The sequence below is a fragment of the Filicampus tigris genome, chromosome 17 (genome assembly GCF_054856515.1).
Source record: "Filicampus tigris isolate MCC_2025a chromosome 17, RoL_Ftig_1.0, whole genome shotgun sequence".
Classification (NCBI taxonomy): domain Eukaryota; kingdom Metazoa; phylum Chordata; class Actinopteri; order Syngnathiformes; family Syngnathidae; genus Filicampus; species Filicampus tigris.
The window spans coordinates 3,035,451-3,054,475 of NC_141233.1; the positions used below are offsets into that span (position 1 = coordinate 3,035,451).

The following is a 19,025-nucleotide window of genomic DNA, read 5'->3' on the forward strand; positions in this document are numbered from 1 at the left end:
CATATACTGTAAACTACAGAAGCAGTGCAGCCAAGAGGAATAATAAAAACAAAACACACATTTGGGAGTAAATAAATACAATTTAAATGGAACATGTTGGAGTTTTTGTTGTAAATGCAGGTCAGTGCTTCGGATTGTATTTAGGTTAGCCACCCTAACGCCTACATTTTGCCTCACTTGAGACATCTTCTGTTTTATTGTTTTTGTTGGAAGGAAGCCGGTCAGTGAATGTAGGCACGCGTCCCCCCCTTCCCCCTCGCCCTCTCATTAGAATATCAAAAGGCTTGCCCTCACACTTCAACAATCACCACACACGCACTAAGACCATAAATATATGCTTCGCCTCGAGTAGCTGGAACATACCCGAGCTTGACTACTGACTTTGGGCGAGAGCCGGGGAATCATTTGCCTTTTTCTGAAACATCGTTTGATTGAAAATAAGTCAAATAAAATCAGGTTTAGTGAGTACCCACGCACCTCCCAAAGAGTTTTTACCAATTTAAGATAGCATGAACCAGCTTTAAAGTATGTAAACAACAGTTGAGGTGTTTAACCTCCACCACCTCGTGCAAACGACAGGTGCTGCAACGGCCTGCACACTCGGGTGCGCCCTGAAAAATTGGATTTGGTGTGTACGTGTATGCGTCGGGGAGGGGCTCTTGTGTGTGTGTGTGTGTGTGTGTGTGTGTGTGTGTGTGTGTTGGGGTTGGGGTCAGGCTCTGGGAAAACAATAGCAGGGTTGGCGCCGCACACGACCGGCCATGTGCCGTTGATTTTCATACAGCTGTTCGCTTGAGGGCCAGACAAAGGCAACATGATACACGCACGCACGCACGCGCGTGTACACGCACGCACACGCACACACGTGCGCGTGCTTGGAGGCGTCTAAATGATAGCCGCACAATAAGGTCCAATCCAGGGACCTGCCGCCACCCCCTTTTGTCTCCCCACGCGTCAGAGCAATTATAAGGTTTAGTGCTAAAGAAAAAAAAAAGGAGAGGACCATGTGCTAAACCTTTCTGGTCTTTGTTTGGTGGCCACCAACAATTAAAAAAAGAAAGAAAGAAAGAGAAAAAAAAACTAACGGCGTGGTGTGTGATTACTTTGCAACATGTTCATTAAAATAAAAGATTGAAAAATATTGGGCTCATTCCTAAATTTCACATGTTTAACAAGATTTATTTTAGTTTCTATGCGATTTTAGGCGTGCTATAGCCGAAATACATTATTATTATCTATTATTTTAGCATCATAGCATCCTGCATTTCGGTTTATTTATCCGTATTCACCAAATCCATAAACAAAATCGCTCTTCGCATTAACTTCTTATCCATACACATATTCCAAATAAGAATATATAGTCCAGATGTATCGTGGGTTGTCTAAATCCCAAGGCAGGCAGAGCCACGTGTCAGGCTGCTCCCCTGAGGTCTGCTCCGGCTCCACCTCTTTGGCGGTGACGCGCGCCATCGGAGGGTATAAAAGCAATCTTTACGCAGCACAACCCAAAACAAAGTAGAGTGCCAAGTGTAAAATAGGAGAACACGCAAAGGGCACCAAAGGGATCACATAGTTAATCGATTTGTGTTTTGAAGGATTGGTGTCTTTTTCGGTGATTTTTGTGGAATTACAACGCAAGACGAATGCCTGCATCCACTTCAGTTTAGAAAGTTAAAAAAAAAAAAAGTCTTAGAGGAAATGGCACATGTACACCTGAGATGCCTTTTGGCTTTGGCATTGGTGCACGTTGTAAGTGGATTTATCCAATAATTTGGAATCATCTTAACCTTGCGCAGATTTGTGTTTATGTTATGATGGTCTGTCATTTCAGGTCCTGTCCTCCGGTGTGTTTGAGCTGAAAATCAATTCATTCCACACGGCACAGCGCATTTGCAGGAGACATAGGGACTGTCACATATTTTTTCGAATTTGCCTCAAGCACCCGGAAGACGTCATCTCTGCAGAGCCGCCGTGCACGTTTGGAACCGGGCAAACCAATGTCATCAGGGCCGATCACACGTCCATCTCAAGCAGTGCCCCAATCAGGGTGCCTTTCCACTTCAAATGGCCGGTAAATGCAACATCACGATAAAATCATGACATCAGCGGGGATTGGAGGAATATCGTATCTACGAATTCATGCATCTCGTAAAAAAATGTTTCAGGGCACATTTTCGTTGATTATTGAGGCTTGGAACGCTGAATCCCCAACCGAATACACAGGTAAATTTTTGGTTGTAAGGGCTCCTGTAACTTTCCTGCGATCGCACTATATGTTCTAAATCAATTCCAACTTCTGCATGCAGACAACCAAAACAACCTGGTGAATCGCCTGGCGACCAGGAGGAGACTCGCCATTGGGGAGGACTGGTCCCAGGATGTGCACTTCGGAGAGCAGAGCGAGCTGCGTTATTCGTACCATGTCTTCTGTGACGAATATTACTTCGGAGACGGTTGCGCCGAGTACTGCAGGCCGCGGGATGACACGCTGGGTCACTACACCTGTGACGAGGAGGGCAACCGCATCTGCCTGGAGGGCTGGAAAGGAAACTACTGCTCTGAACGTGAGTGTCTGCTCAGTCATTTGCGTGCGCAAACACACTCATTAAATGGCGAATATAAAAGCGTTTGAGTTATTGGATGTTATTGATATCCTGCTTAAGGTCCATAGGTGCTATATGCCCTCTTTTGTCCTTTGGAGACAAAACTGTGAAAAGTTGACATTAGTGGGCTCCTATTGCTAGTGAAGTGTGATAAAATTCTACTAGAGCCACGTAAAGAAATTAAGATACCCTTGTTTTTTTCAGTCGAATCCTCATTTTAAATACATTACATAGTACAACTAAATTTGCTTGGACCAATATAGCAATGAAAACAAAAACAGCTCATGCGAGTTGAATTCAAGAGCTGATCAAAAGTTTTTTTTTATAATAACCAAAATCACTTCATAACCTCTTACATAAATAGCTTTGGCAGTGTACTGCCCCCAAACCTGAGGCATTCCACGTTTTCTTTTGTGTCAGTTAGTTACTTGATACACTTTTAGTGGCACCATAACAAGAAATTGAAGAAAATATTGTGGTCTCTTCATTTCTTCCGAAGAGTTAACATCTACATCATTTTATGTGGCTCACGCAGCTAAATCATAGGGGTCAAGTTTCTTGCTAAAATACCAACATTTCAAATAGTCCTTTTCACTTTTATTAACATTGCAATTCTTTTTTTTAGCATAACCCCTTTTAAAATAAATTGAAAAGCGGTAGTGGCGTACAATTGTGCTTTGTACTTTCTTCAAATCTGCATTTTACTAATAGGCTACTACAAATGAAGTGCTGGATGTTAATTAACCAGCAGAATTTTATAGTACTGCACTCATACTAACACCCAGGTGTTATCTAGTGGACAGTTTTGCCTCAATAATGTTATAGTTGTCCTAGTATGCCTCTACTTGTGTACAGAAATGTCATACATAGTGATGGAAGGCAAGTGATGGAAAAATACATGACTAGTAGTGCACCCTTGTCATTATACTAGTGTGCTGAATCGGCTTACTAATGAGGACAAAGAGCATACTTGTACATGCCTCCAAGAGGTACTGTATCTTAAATATCGTGGACGGACGATGTAGTTCATAGTGCAAACTCCTGACGTAAGTGTAAGTATATTGGTCGTCTTATGTTAAAATACTATTACACAAGTACAATCACATCTAATTAAGTTAACCAAAATATAACTTGGTATACTTACAGTCTCTCAAGGGGAAATTCAATTTATACTCTGCTGTATATTTGTGCTGCTCACTGCACAGAGAACCAGACAACACACATGCAGGGAGAGAAATCAGAGTGAGAGGGGCGCACAAACACAAAAGTACTGCTGCCCTTGACCTGGGCGGAGTGCCTTGCTTAAGTGCACCTCAATAGCAGCCAGGAAGCAGACTAGCATCTTTCCAACAACAAGTTGCTATTTTCACATTTTTGCACAGTGGATCTTGAGCTGAGGCTTGGCACCTCCAGAGCCTAAATAAGTTCAGATGAGCGACTGACATCCTATAGGAATACCGCTCATAACAAATGCAGTAGTATGCTACTGCAAACCAACTAACATTGCCTCTCTGTCACACAATTATTATGCAATCCAGGACAGAATGGAATAGAACACAATATAATTCCGATCACAAGTAATTCTGGCTATGTTGCATAGCATTGTAGACCCAGATGAGTGTTCACTTTGGAATTCATTGAGACAATCAGGAATGGTAATTTTGATTCATTCAAAGTTTTTTTTATTTTTTTTAATTGAGACAAAAGTTCACCCTTCTTGAGGAAACTTGACAAAACATGGCACAAAGTGTGTTGTTATCTGGAGCTCCCAAAGAGAAACTTGAGATTGTAGTCTTTTTATGTTAATGAAAAATGGTGACATTCTGTCAAGGTGTGCTTTGTAAAGTTTCGTTCCATCTGCCTTATGTTCTCTGCTACAGTAAGAAATAGGGGCTAGTGCCGACACAAAACATTTTCAAGGTGATCTGCATGCAGTGAGGAGATTTCAAAAAGAAGAAGAAGAGAAGAAAGCATCCCCAGGCAGTGTGCCTGCCAGCTGCTTGGCTTAATACTTAACCAACAGTGAAGTCTGGAAGGGGGCTGGGGTCAGACAGGGGGCCCCTATATGTGTGTATAAGATGTATGCGAAGGCGTGCCTATTGTAATCACACACCCTCTCCTCTCTCCTCCCCCTAGCCATCTGCTCAGCGGACTGCAGTGAGAGGCACGGCTACTGTGAGGCCCCAGGGGGCTGTAAATGTCGCATGGGTTGGCAGGGTCCCTCCTGCAGCGAGTGCGTGCGCTACCCGGGCTGCCTCCACGGCACCTGCAGCCAGCCGTGGCAGTGTAACTGTCAGGAGGGTTGGGGGGGGCTCTTCTGTGACCAGGATCTCAACTACTGCACCAACCACAAGCCATGTGCCCATGGGGCAACCTGCACCAACACTGGTCAGGGCAGCTACACTTGTACCTGCAGGCCTGGTTATGGGGGCACAAACTGTGAGATGGAAACCAATGAGTGTGACAGTAACCCCTGCAAAAATGGAGGCAGCTGCAATGTAAGTTTCCCGCGTAATCGGTGCATTCCTTCTGAAGTAGACCCATAAATGATTATTCTTCTGATGGATTATTCTGAGTGTTTCTTCAGTGCACTGGCCATTTTATTTTCCGTTTTTTTTTTTTCATTGTGCCAAGTTATCAACACGGGTATTGGATTTAGACAATAAAAATTCACATTTACTTATGTAACAGTTGTACTTCTACTTTTACATGAGTATTATTCTAGAGAAGTACCTATACTTATACTTAAAGAGTGTGAGTACTTTTGTCACCTCTATAACTGTATGAGACTTCAAATGTTAGTTTTATTCCTACTGATTGAAAAATAGGGCAATTATTTGAAAAAGCCATAAAAGTAAATAATACAAGTATCCTTATTTGACTTGATTGCATAAAGTTTGGATTCATACATCAATTAAATTGAAGGTTTGAAACAAATTTAATTATGCTTTTAAATTTAAAGAAGTCGACCACCCCAAAAATCTTTGTATATGTTCGATGCACCTTCACTAGTCCAAACATGGCATTCTGATTAATATTGTGTTTGTGGAATATGAGTTAAGCAGCAAAATCCTCCCATTTTGTCACTTCTGTTGACTGAAAATTATATCACAGTTACTCAGGGATCAGGTAACGACCAATCACGGCTCACCTGTTTTCTGAAGCTGAGCCGTGATTGGTCGTTATCTGAGCCCTGAGCAACCATGATGTCATTTTCAGTTGACAGCAAGTGGCAAAAGGGCCGCCCCTTGAGATGGACAAAAACAGGTTGATTTTACTGCTCATATTCCACAAACGCAATATCAATCAGAATGCCATTTTTTAAAAAAAATATTGGGCCTGCATGGAACATATTCTTGTTGAGAATTTTTGGGGGTTGACTTCCTCTTTAAAGACAAAGGGACGTATAAAGCGAGGAATTATTGGCCCACCTATTCAATGCTTCCAAATATAAATGTCGTATTTTTTTCGCAGGACCTCGAAAATGACTACTCGTGCACCTGCCCACAAGGATTCTACGGCAAAAACTGTGAAATCATAGCAATGACGTGTGCGGATGGCCCCTGCTTCAATGGCGGGACGTGTGTGGAGACCATGACGGGGGGTTACACCTGCCGCTGCCCGCCCAGCTACACAGGCTCCAATTGTGAGAAAAAGCTGGATCGCTGCAGCAATAGGCCCTGTTTAAACGGTAGGTTGGCGCCGCCTCGTGGCTAACAAGTAACCTGCAGTTTAAGCAAACTAGGTCAACGCTGCTGCATCTGTGAACTTGCTAGCTTGCTTTGTTAACCCTCGGGGCTTTTTCGAATTTATTACTTCGTTTTTTTTGTTTCTTTTATCACACGCAGTTTAGCTCTTATTGCTAATAGCAGTCTTTCTGCAGCCTGAGCAGGGAGCACGCATTTCTTACATGAAAACGCAATTATTCTCCAAGGTCTGAGAGGGTATCTCCACTTCTTAAAATAAAAAACGATGTGAATTTGTAAAGTAAAAAAAATGTGCAAAAACTTTAAATGATGTAATCTGGTAGAAAACACCTATAGCTACAATTTGTTGCCTCTCGACTGAAATCCATTGAAATCCATGACCTAGATTGGATTATTACATCCGGTAAATAACAAGGAATTAAAAGTACAATTTTCATGGGTTTCAATTGGCCGAAAATGGCCACGATTGAGCCAAAAGGTACAAAATGATACGTTTTAACGAGTTGCAGTTGAAAATGACAAGATCAGACAAAAATGCCCCACTTGTGAAGTTTCACTTCAGTATATTTGCATTACCACAGCTAAAATGGTTCAAAAAAGGGAGTTGGACACAAATTGCCAGCATCGAGCCAAGAGGTTAAAATGTGTACGCACAGCATTTTCATCTCTGACCAGCCCGATGATGAACAAGTGTTTTCCCCTCTCAGGTGGCGAGTGTCTGGACCTCGGCCAGAGTGTTCTATGCCGCTGTCAGGCCGGCTTCACTGGTGCCAACTGCCAAGTCAACATCGACGACTGCGCCTCTAATCCCTGCCAGAATGCCGGGACCTGTCAAGATGGCGTGAATGACTACATCTGCTCGTGTACCTTAGGCTACACTGGCAAGAACTGCAGCGTGCGCTCAGATGCATGCGGAGAACGTCCTTGTCAAAACGGCGGCACTTGCTTCACTCACTTCACAGGGCCCGTCTGCCAGTGCCCGAAAGGATTTATGGGCCCAAGTTGTGAGTTCACACTCCAGCCCAGTTTCAAGCCTGCTTTGCGCCAAACCTCCCAGCCCTCTTCGGCCACGCTGACCATCTCCTGCATACTTGCCATCCTGGTAGTGGCCCTAGTGGCCGGTATTATCTTGCTGAGGAGGCGCAGGAGGCTGCAAGGAAGGAAGCAGCTCAGCGACACGGCAGTTTACAACGACCTGGAGACGGTGAACAACTCGGGGGGAAGTGAGAGGGACTCCTTCCTCAGTCCGAACGGTCTGTTCAAGATCAGCAACAGCGCAGCCCGACTCAGCTTCGCCCCGTGTTCGGAAGGAAGGTCAGGGTACAGGCACAACCCTGTGGAGAGCAGCCTGGCCAGGGCGGATTTTATATGGAGGGACGAGGCAAGCCTGAGTTCGGTTCCTGGCCTAAGATGAACACAATTCAGGGAGGGGAGAACACCACAAGACAAATATTAGCACTTGTTGTTCCCTTTTTCTTTGTGGAGCAAAATTGACGAGTTGAAACCCACTGTACAACAACAGACCAAACAATGGACTACTCTAATGAAGATAATTTACAAAGATGATTAAAAGAATTATATGGGGCAAACCTCTTTCATATTGAAGACCCAAAGAGACAACTATTAAGATCCATCTTTTGTAGGACCTCCAACTTAAACCAAATACATGAAGTTACAGTACTGAACTGTTTTTTGAAAAATTTGCCCCGGATATATGACTTTGTTTTGATGCCATCGTTCCTTTTTTTTTTTTTCTCATATTGTTTTGTTTTTGCTGTTCAATCTTCCTTTGCTCATTTTTTCCTTATTGTGCGCACCATCATTTTTATACTTTATTATTTATTTATTTGAAAAACAACATTTATGGCTTCACTTTGATTGTCACAGAATTATATTTATACAATGCTGAATGAAGACAAACATTATTATTTTTTTGTTACATGGGAGATTAAAGATAAAATATCCCAAAGTTATTCATGGCAGGGATATAAGGATATACTGTATGTCATTTGCTAACAACTGATCACATAGCCCTGTCATGTGCCATTGTTTGTGTTCATGCCAAAGTTTGTGTGGTTTTATGTGTTTTCATTAATATTTAAGTTGATCATAATGCGGATTTGTTGTGAAATAAAAACATGTTTGATGTAATACAATGACGTTGAGATAGATGGTTTACAAGCAGGGGAGACCGGGTCTTGATGTCACAATTTTTACACTTTTATACATTTTGTGGAATCGATACGTCATATATAAAAAAAATGTCTATGAGATGGAGGCCTCAGGTATATATTTTGTAGCGTGTGATTGTCACATTTTATGTCAGTGCAGAGTTCTAAGCTATGCAAACATGCGACATTTGACATTTGTCTCACTAAATGGGGTAAGATGTCACATTGGATTTTGCAACTAAACCAGGGCAAAATTATTATTACTATTATTTTATAAAACGTCAACATGAACATTGGAGTCAGCCAAAGAAAAATTCATTGAATATAGACACCGAACAAACTTTAACATAAAATGTTATGCAACATGCAGTGGATTAAAGTCCATAGGAACTGCAGGCATGTAGACCGGTTTGTTTTACCTTCCATAAATTGAAAATTCAAGATTTAAGTTGAATTACAAAACAAACAAACAAACAAAAAAAACAACAACCGTTGCTCCATGACGAAACTCAAACCAGTCCTGAAATGTGGACATAGTTACAACAACAACTGGAAGATCCATTTATAAACACTGAAACAAAATCCGACAACCCAATTTTCTCACTCGTCAGACTCAAACCGATTTGCCAGGGTTGCATTATTCCATTGGCCCATTCGATGGATGTCATGGGACAACTAACCCCAAAATAAGACATGATGCCACAAACTGCCATTTTTGCTAACGCTAGCTGTATCTTAAAGTTAGCTTAAAACTAAGCAATGAATGAGGTATGGGAAGATGAATGAATCTCTTCTCTAACCTCAAGTCTAAATGTATCACTGCTAAAATTTATATCTGTAAGACACTTGTTTCAAAATTTATAAAGTTATTTTTTTTCGCTTTTACTTTGGGTTGTGTAAAATGGTTGATGAGCACTCATCTCAGCTCACAATCTGCTATTCTCTTCTCAGGAAGAAAACTCGTCTTCCACTTTTTAGTTGTGCCCTCTGGTGGAGAAGATAACACTGGTCAACAATTTATTAATCCGAGAGGCAAGTAAACATTTCTAGATGAATGGATGGACTTTTCTTCTGAAACATCATACCTATAAATTACAACACATGGTAAAATCCATGTTATGCAAGCTTCTGGGTCAATCTGAAAACTAAAACATGAAATTATCTAAAAAAAAACAAACTAAAAAAAAAAAAAAAAAAAAAACCCCGATCTGCTACACAAAAAGTAATGGTAAAAAAGGCATTTAAGAACACGTAAAGCCATCACTGGGATCACTAACCCATCTTAAAAAAAGAGAGCAATGATTCATGCCTAAATGACACATTAAATATGAATAATTTACAGAAAACCATTTCATCGAACAACCTGTGTATTAAGACCACTTGAAATGAAATAGACACCTTAAATGCCCCACAATTCCCCCAGCCATGAACTCAAACAAACTTAAAGTGGAAATCAACCCAAACACATTTTTTTCAAGAATTCACAGCAGGCCCACTACTTGAAACAAGTCATTCTGATAAATATTGTGTTTGTGGAATAAGAGTTAATCCACCCATTTTTAGCCATCTCAGGGGGCGGCCATTTTGTCACTTCTGTCGACTGAAAATGACATCACAACTGCTCAGGGCTCAGGTAACGACCAATCACGGCTGACCTGTTTTCTGAAGCTTATTCCTGAAACGCAGTATTTGTCAGAATGCCTTGTTTCAACTAGTGGGCTTGCATGGAACATATTCTTGAAAAAAAAAATACATTTGTGTTGACTTCCTCTTTAAGTTTTGCACCAGATTTTACATCATGCAAGATGCCTGTTTTATGGTGCATGTGCCCACTGCTATCTACAGTAAACGCATTTGATTGACTCTTGACAGTTATGCAGGGCTTCATTTCAACGCATTTGGTTTGAGGGCGAAGACAAAGCTCGTTTTATTATACCAATGGCTATTTTAATTAATTGTTAAAATTTGGCAGAGTTATTCACATCATTCTCTGTGGTGTGTAAAATGTACAAGGCATTTTAATGTTGCAAATGTATAAATGACAAAAGTAGCTAAACATGAACATGAACCAACGAGCATTAAGAATGATGATGCAACAGATTCAGAGAAGCAAGATTTTCCTCATCCATTGACATGATTTTTTTATGCTGCTGGCTCCAAGAAGAATTGGTGGTGCATGTTTTGTCTTGCAGCCGAGAGACCATCAGTTTGGTCATTCAAAAATTCAAAAATCGAATCTTTAACAACCCAGTTCAAGTAAGGTGTATTTTTTCAGTTGTCATCATTAACTAATTCAGCATTTTTTGTTAGCAAAGGTATGGGAACATGTTTTGAATACGTATTTGTCTACATTTGCATTTAGTTGAACTATTTGTTGGCCGCTTTACTGCCACTTCTATTCTTTTCTCTGCCCCGTTTTCCCAGGCTTGGGAATTAGGTGATGACGACCGAATTGGAGGTTGCTGTTTCGATCCCGCAGCAACTGACCGTCACAAGATCGGAGATTGACCACATCCTCGGAGGCGCTACTATGTAGATTTCTACATTGACCAACTGGACAGGGACCCACTTCACATTATTTTAACCAGCATTGTATAGTATCATAATGTTAATGTTGCCCAATCGGCATCCATTTTGGTTTCTCATTTTTCCCCAGATGTTTTTTTTTTTTTTAGTTTTCCTTGCCCTCCAGGGGTTAAGATCATGGGATGTTGTTAAAATGTTGTTAGCTTTGGGCATGTGAAGCTATTTGAGACTATGGTGTGATTAAGGGCTAAATAAATTTGACTTGAGATGACTTGACTTGATCGACAATGTAGTGATGGGCATGACAGTTCTTTTAAGCGAACTGTATCATTAGAATCAGTTAATCAAAAAGAACCATTCAAAAGGTTCGTTACAATTCGTTGTTTGGACTAGAGACAAGTGAATTAGTAACGCATGTTTATCCAAACAGGCCCATGTTTCACACTGAGTAAGTATCAATATGAAACAATATAAAATACTTTTTTGTGTTTATTTAATTTCTATTCAAGACGTTATAATATAACGCCATTTTTCAATGTTAAAAAAATGCTTATATAAACAATATAACACTTAAATTGTTAGAATAAGTGTTTTTTTCCCACAATTTCAGCTGGTGGTGTGCCGCGGGATTTTTTCAATGAAATAAATGTGCCTTGACTCAAAAAGTTTGAAAAACACTGTTTTACATGATGCATGATGATTAAAAACTAAATTAGACCAATATTCTTGGCTCCGCCAATCATATGAAGGTTACACGCGGTCCTGGACATCCCAGCTTGTGATTGACTCTATCTCAAGCTATGACTTCACCCGAGAAGACTTTGCTACCCACTAAAGAAGATAATTTAACTGGAAGGTGAGAAGAAGTAAAATGATCGACGATGTAGAATGTGTCAATGAACAATTCTTGGCGAATGCATTGTGTCCTGTGGAAACCCAAAGACCACGAGCTTGCCGCCTACAAGAATTCCCCATCCAATCTGATAAAACATGTCGAGGTAAAGCATAAATTACTACCCTTACGTTAGCTTGGCTCTGGATAAAGTTATTTTAGCATAACATACTGTATTAGCGTGGTAGATCATTTGGTTCCATCTGTTTGCTCTCAGGAAACCTTGAAATTTTGAAGTTTGAGAACTAAAAAAAAACCAAAACAATCCAGTCAGTTTTAACCCGGGTGTTAAGTGACGACCTTTCAAATGTAATAGCCTTCAAATTACTGTAGCTAAATGACATGAGAAAACATCCATATTCTGTCTTCACTGGTGTTTAGCAACTAGCTTTACAGATAGCTAACAGCTTTTCCAATTAAGACCACTCGAGGGTCAAAAAACATACAAACTCAAAAACAACACTTACTCCACAAGAGGGCAGCACCATCCATTAAAAGTTTTTACTTTTACTCACGAAGTACATTACAGAGCCTGTACTTTTGTACTTTTACTTGAATAATTAATTGAATGAGTAGTTTTACTTTTTTTTTTATCAAAGTCATTGTTTATACAAGTAATTGTGTGTCTTACTGTTACTTAAAGCGGAAGTCAACCCAAACATTTTTTTCAAGAATATGTTCCCAGCGGGCCCACTAGTTGAAACACGGCATTCTGATTCATTTTGCGTTTGTGGAATATGAGTTAAGCAGCGAAATGCACTCGTTTTTAGCCATCTCAGGGGGAAGCCATTTTGTCTTCTGTCGACTGAAAATGACATCACAACTGCTCACAATGACCAATCGCGGCTCAGTTTCAGAAAACAGGTCGGCCGTTTCCACAAACGCAAAATTAATCAGAATGCCGTGTTTCAACTGGTGGGTCTGGTGGGGACATATTCTTGAAAATGTTATGGGTTGACTTCCGCTTTAAGTAAAGAAGTTAACTTAAGACTTCTAGTTTTACACCTAGTCTTAATTACATGTGCTCCTTTCCCTGAGTGTGAGTACTTTAGCCACGACTGATCGACATGCACCGTTTAAAGTTCCCATCCTAATTGCTCTCTCATTCAAAGAGCGCAGACCTTAATGCGCTTTAAATACAGTAGTTTACGTAAAGCGGAAGTTATGTTAAACAGTGTTAAACAAACACCGAGGACGTGTCACAATAATGGGCTCTAATATATACATTCTGAGATGTTATCACAATTTAGAGGAAAAAACGCACTCAAAAACACACACTCAAAACAACTGTGCCACGTCTGAGCCGTCGTCGCGCCCCAACGCTTCTATCCACTTGTGCTCGTAAAAAAAAAAAAAAAAAAAAAGACGACAAACCAGTCAGACCAGTCCAGAGCAGACATGGCAGCCGGCCGGACCGATACAGCACTCGGCGAAAGCGGGGACGTTCACTTAATTGACGAAGAGGCGTTTGAGGAACACGGCGGGCATGCCCCGAAGAGACATGCCCGGGTCACAGTGAAATACAACCGGAAGGAGCTGCAGAGACGGCTCGATGTGGAGAAGTGGATTGATGAGCGTCTGGACGTGCTCTACGCTGGTCAGGTGGGTCCATGGAGAGGCGGACCGAAGCCAACCTACCTGTGCTCATCTCTCTCTAGATGTGTGTGTTTTTAATTAACAAAAACAGCTATTTATTGTTCATATTGGTTCCTCTTACCTAAATGATTGCCACAAATCTAGTTTTGAATTATCATTGCAATTAGCTGCTGCTCAGCAGTATATGAGATAATTAATTAAAGATTCGATATTATGGTGTCACGACAATCTAGTGATCCATCAAGTGTTTTACGAGTAAACAGAGGTGGGCAATGGGCAGGTCCGCTTCTCCTTAGAAGGCTAAGCACTCAATTCTTCCATATCTGTATCTGTCTCCAGAGTTATTTCCTTACATGGGCTGTCTGGAACAGTGAGGCACTTAAATGATGAGGGAAATAAGGAAGAGGAGGGAGGACAAGATGGAGAGATAAACATGTGTGCATCACAGCTGATACTGTAGCAGCCATTTGGGTCATAGACGGATTTATTTTGCGCATAAAATCTTCAAATTGGTCGTGTGGCATGCATCCAAACCATAATGGGGGAAAAAAAAGAATGGACCTATAAAGAGGGACAGCCTGACACACAACACTACAGTAGTGAGGATGAATGTGTCCCCACACCCCCCGACCTCTCTTCTCAGGCAAACACAGACACTCGGTTGATACATTAGCTACAATGGCCATTTGTCCAAAGGGAGCAGGCCGCTGTTTTGCCCAAACAACAGTTTGAGTATTCAAACCCACAGCTTGAACAAATGACTGACATGAAATTTTCCAAAGTTTTCAGAAACTCTTGAGAAAAATAAAATGTTGTGTTTTTTCTGTGTGCATTAGGTGCATCACAGAAAAGATGCACCTAATGGAGAAAATAAAAAACAATTAAGGAGAAAATAAAAAACAATTAAGATCATATGTTCAAAACAATAAAAGGAGAGCTGTGTGTTGTATTTATTGACGAATCAACCCAGCTGGTCTTCTTTGAATAATTCAAAGTGCAAACATTTGTTAAGACTTTGACTTCTATTGTTTACCACCAACACACACACACACACGCACACCCCCACACGCACACACACGTTTTGATATGGATGAGGCCTTTCTATGATAACCTTTAAAGTGTTTTTATCTTATGTCTGTGGTATCAGGAGGGAGATATGCCAGAAGAGGTGAATATTGATGACTTAATTGACCTACCTGATGACGTGGAACGTATAAAAAAATTGCAGGTATAAAAGCTTGTATTTACTTTGAATTAGTTCATAGCATTCTAACACTATCTGGTTGCTGATTTATTACATGTGAAGCATTCCTAAACCTTTTATACCCAGTTTTTTTTTTTTAATTGTCACGTGGTACATAAAATGAACATTAAACACGACCCATATTAGAACATTGCAGAGGGTCAGAGTCACATTGAAAAGAAAAGATTCTGAGAACAAATGCCACAGTGTTACGAGAACAAGTAAAAAGTTTAATGATACAAAACCAAACAACGTAGGCTGTTGCTTTTCATATATTCGACTGCTTAGCATTAACTAGATGTATATTGCATTGGGTATATACTGTATTGTGTTTCATGAGAAAAAAGTCCCCTGCATTGTTCAATTTCCTGTATGCAGCTCGTAGTAAAAAGTTTGTAAATGTGTGTAATATCTACATGCACTGAATTGTATTTGCACCGCAGCTCTTTTTCCAATGTAGATCGTTACTCCAACACTGCATGTAAAGTCTCTTTGTGTCAGTTTGCTCTTCGACCTTTTGGTGAGGTACCTGCCAACATGTTGGATACCAACGTAGTTTATGTGTCTGTCTGTTTTTTTACAGGAGCTACTTCAAACCTGTAATAATGACACAGAGGTAATATTTTGTTTTTCACATTGCATAACCAGTCACACAGTACAACACTTTTTATGCACACATACATACATAGCAATTTTGACTCCATCCATCCATCCTTTTTCTGTACTGCTCATCCTGTTAAGGGTTGTGGGCAGGGTTGCACTGGATGTCGGGCATCTTTTGGGGCTGTTGCGGTGGTATTTAATAATTTTGTATGCAGTGATGGTTGTTTTTAAAGGGGAAGTCAACCCAAACATATTTTTTTCAAGAATATGTTCCCAGCAGGCCCACTAGTTGAAACACGGCATTCTCAATTTTGTGTTTGTGGAATATAGGTTAAGCAGCAAAATGCACTCGGTTTCAGCCATCTCTGAGGGCGGCCATTTTGTCTTCTGTCGACTGAAAATGACATCACAACTGCTCACAACGACCAATCACGGCGGACCTGTTTTCTGAATCTTGTTTTCTGAATCTGAGCCGTGATTGGTCGTTGTGAGCAGTTGTGTAATGTCATTTTCAGTCGACAGAAGACAAAATGGCCGCCCCAGAGATGGCTAAAAACGAGTGGATTAACACTTATTCCACAAATGCAATATTTATCAGAATACCTTGTTTAGATTAGTGGGCCTGCATAAAACATATTCTGGAAAAAAAATGTTTGTGTTGACTTCCACTTTAAAGAGGAAGTCAACCCGGCATTCTGATGAATATTGTGTTTGTGTAATATGTGAAATCCACCCATTTTTAGCTATCTCAGGGGGCGGCCATTTTGTCACTTCTGTTAACTGAAGATGACATAGAAGTTGCTCAGGGCTCAGATAACGACCAATCACGGCTCACCTTTTCTGAAGCTGAGCCATGATTGGTCGCTAAAATGGTGGCTAAAAATGGGTGGATTTCACATATTCCACAAACGCAATATTAATTAGAATGCAGTATTTCAACTAGTGGGCCTGCATAGAACATATTCTGGAAAAAAATTATGTTTGGGTTGACTTTCCCACAAAAAATAAAATAAAGAATGCTCCATTTTTTCCTAAGAAATCGGCCCACAAATAAGAGAAATCATCCCATTAATCCATTTCAACAGCAAACCAATCAACATCAGTGTACTAGCAGAGCTATATGGTAGTCAGGAGTCATATATAAGTACAAAGTTTTCTACGAATCTCTTTTTGGACTAGAATATTTGATTCTTACATTCAATGTCAATTAATTCCATTATTTTCACACTATAGGATGCAAACAAGATGGCTGGGAAATCATTGTTTATCATACTATCCGCAGTCGTGCTTTCATTAATAAAATGTACAATATCTAGAACCTTGCTCAACATATTCATTATACAAGCAGGGGCAAATGTAAGAAAAAAAGCAGTGTTTAGAATTGCGAAGAATTTTTTTTTTTGTGTGTCATTGTGCCTTTTAAATATGATTTGAATTTATGGGCCATTAATTGTCGCATACAAAACGGTGACAGCTCTGATTGGTTGTCAGCAAGCAAATGCAAATCAGTGCATGAGTAGACCAACCAAATATATATAACCAAAGCAACTAAAAATAAAATGGGATTTTCTACTAAATTAAGCTCAGCAAAACATTTCTTTTGACCTAGACCTGATCCTGCTTGTATTTTCAGTGTGTTGAGCAAGGTTCTGGATAGTGTGTGCAATTTATTTCATGAAATCCTGACTGTGGATGATATGAGACACAATCACTTCCCAGTTACAGAAGTGGTTGCAAGAATGCAAAGTCCTGCGTACATGTACTCGTGTGCGCATTTGCGCGTGGGCTGGCCTAAGCAAAAAGTGCCAGGGCTGCTTTTTAGTGCCAGTCCAGCCCTGGTTGTGAGGCGCTGAACCCTGTCCTTGGTGACTTTGGGCAAAATATAGACTACCCCCCGGATTGGTTACCACGCCATCAAAGAGCACATATACAGAGACAGACAACAGTTTACATTCACTTTCGCCCCATCATAGAGTAGGAACTGAAGCCACGCTCCCAAACAGAGGTCAGGCGAGTGAACTACTCTGTCAGTGACTTCGTGATTTGTAATAATAAATACCCAGTGATCATTATAGTAAATGTAAAAAAAAAGGAATGTTGAAAAGTTAATGGTTATGGTTGAACATCTTCAACCCAAAAAGTAACAGCTATTGTAGAAAAGAGTGGAATGTCATCACAAGCGTCATCACCATACAGGAAATAACAGGAAATCCGTGCACTTAATGTGACATGATGTGTTATTTTCTTCCCAAGACCTTCATCAGAGAGCTGGTGGAGAAGCTGGATGGAGTTCATAAGGAGGAAGAGCTGCAGAGCGAAGGCATCGAGCATCCGGTCATCGGTCACAGCCACCATCGCCATGAACCTTATCACTTCAACAACCCACATCATTTCCACCACACCCAAGGGCAGAACCAGACCCTTTGACGTACCCTCACCCCTATTATACACACAAGCAACACACAGTAGTTAAACTGTCAACAAAGCATAACACTCATGTATTTAATTATCCATAGAGTTTGTTTGTCAAATCCATGCAAATTGTAATGGAAAACGTTTGTGGTTTGAGAGTTTTGTGTCACTCTGTCAACTCGCACATGCAGCGAGAGCGGAAGGAAGTGGCTGTTCCTTAAATATAATACTTATTCCATTCGATGGGTTGTGATAGGAGACCATTGTGTCCTTTACAGGCGTATTCATGAATTTCAAAGCACCTTTGACTAACACTTTAAATGGATATTAAAAAGACATTTTTGAGCAGTTGGAGAATAATTTACTCAACAATTTTACAAAATAAATATGGCGTATCACTTGTCACTTATCACTTGACAAAGCTCATACCCAAAAGAGAAGAAGCACAGGCTAAAAGCATATAACTATCTACAAAAAAATCTTGTGGCACATATTATTTTCATCATTTATAAGCAATTAACAATTTAAAAGTCCTTAAGAGCCACAAACCATCCTGTTTTAGGTTTATCCCTTCGGCAACACACCTGATTCAAATCATCTTGAGGACCGGACTTGGCAACCCCTGGACTACAGCATATGATCTTCCTCCAAAGTATTATTGTCACGCAATGCTTTCACACATTATCAGTATGACGTCAACATATGAAATCAATCCTGATTCATTGTCCATAAAAGGAAACTTATTTAATGACATGTCACTGATACTCATTGCTTCTGTTTTGAGCTTCTGCTTCTACACAGAAAAACTAATAAAGGTAACATTTGTCACTGTTTTGTGTCCCATGAAACTTTCATCATGAGCATATCAAGAGCTGCGTCACAACTCAGTTTGCGGCATATTGTAGATTGTGAACGAGAGCTGCAGTTACGCCACCTAAGGGTTGTCTTGTGTTTGTGCATGTTGTACTCATATCCATATGTGATAGAAGAAGCATATTGAACTGTAGCTTCCTTACTTTACATGCGGGTGCTGAACTGTGAATATGCAGGGGTCGATTGTAGTTTTAATGTGTAATATCTCTAATGACCACTAGATGGCAGACGTTGTCTTAGTTGTACTTAAACAGGGTCTTATAGTGGCCTATATGAGTAGGCCTACTTTTTTTTTTTTTGCAGCTTTGGAATGATATGCAGCTCAAGCAAGGGTACCTCAATAATATTACATTTTTGAGTGAGTTGATTTTTGTGAAAAAACAAACAAACAAACAAAAA

At 40.3% G+C, this 19,025-nt stretch overlaps 2 protein-coding genes and 1 long non-coding RNA gene across 3 annotated transcripts; 2 read left to right on the top strand and 1 right to left on the bottom strand.

Moving 5' to 3' along the window:
* The first annotated feature begins 1,440 nt into the window (after positions 1–1,440).
* dlb (deltaB) lies at positions 1,441–8,513 on the top strand. The gene is made up of 7 exons (XM_086012689.1): positions 1,441–1,749; positions 1,832–2,071; positions 2,166–2,223; positions 2,307–2,564; positions 4,740–5,101; positions 6,078–6,294; positions 7,018–8,513. The coding sequence occupies exons 1-7, from the start codon at positions 1,699–1,701 to the stop codon at positions 7,722–7,724; spliced, it is 1,893 nt and encodes a 630-aa protein (XP_085868815.1). The 5' UTR covers positions 1,441–1,698; the 3' UTR covers positions 7,725–8,513.
* On the bottom strand, positions 6,846–13,498 carry LOC147132903 (uncharacterized). Its single transcript, XR_015081878.1, has 3 exons — positions 13,274–13,498; positions 7,266–7,715; positions 6,846–7,138 (listed from the first exon to the last, which is right to left on the bottom strand). It is a non-coding gene; the product is annotated as an uncharacterized LOC147132903 (long non-coding RNA).
* ppp1r14aa (protein phosphatase 1, regulatory (inhibitor) subunit 14Aa) lies at positions 12,814–18,584 on the top strand. Its single transcript, XM_086012690.1, has 4 exons — positions 12,814–13,501; positions 14,643–14,723; positions 15,322–15,354; positions 17,595–18,584. The coding sequence occupies exons 1-4, from the start codon at positions 13,298–13,300 to the stop codon at positions 17,766–17,768; spliced, it is 492 nt and encodes a 163-aa protein (XP_085868816.1). The 5' UTR covers positions 12,814–13,297; the 3' UTR covers positions 17,769–18,584.
* The last annotated feature ends 441 nt before the right edge of the window (positions 18,585–19,025 follow it).

Coding starts and splice junctions, on each gene's coding strand:
- dlb (XM_086012689.1), top strand. CDS start 1,699: ATGGCACATGTACACCTGAGATGCCTTTTGGCTTTGGCATTGGTGCAC. Junction 1,750..1,831: donor CTTTGGCATTGGTGCACGTT/GTAAGTGGATTT, acceptor CTGTCATTTCAG/GTCCTGTCCTCCGGTGTGTT. Junction 2,224..2,306: donor ATCCCCAACCGAATACACAG/GTAAATTTTTGG, acceptor TTCTGCATGCAG/ACAACCAAAACAACCTGGTG.
- ppp1r14aa (XM_086012690.1), top strand. CDS start 13,298: ATGGCAGCCGGCCGGACCGATACAGCACTCGGCGAAAGCGGGGACGTT. Junction 14,724..15,321: donor AACGTATAAAAAAATTGCAG/GTATAAAAGCTT, acceptor GTTTTTTTACAG/GAGCTACTTCAAACCTGTAA. Junction 15,355..17,594: donor CCTGTAATAATGACACAGAG/GTAATATTTTGT, acceptor TTTCTTCCCAAG/ACCTTCATCAGAGAGCTGGT.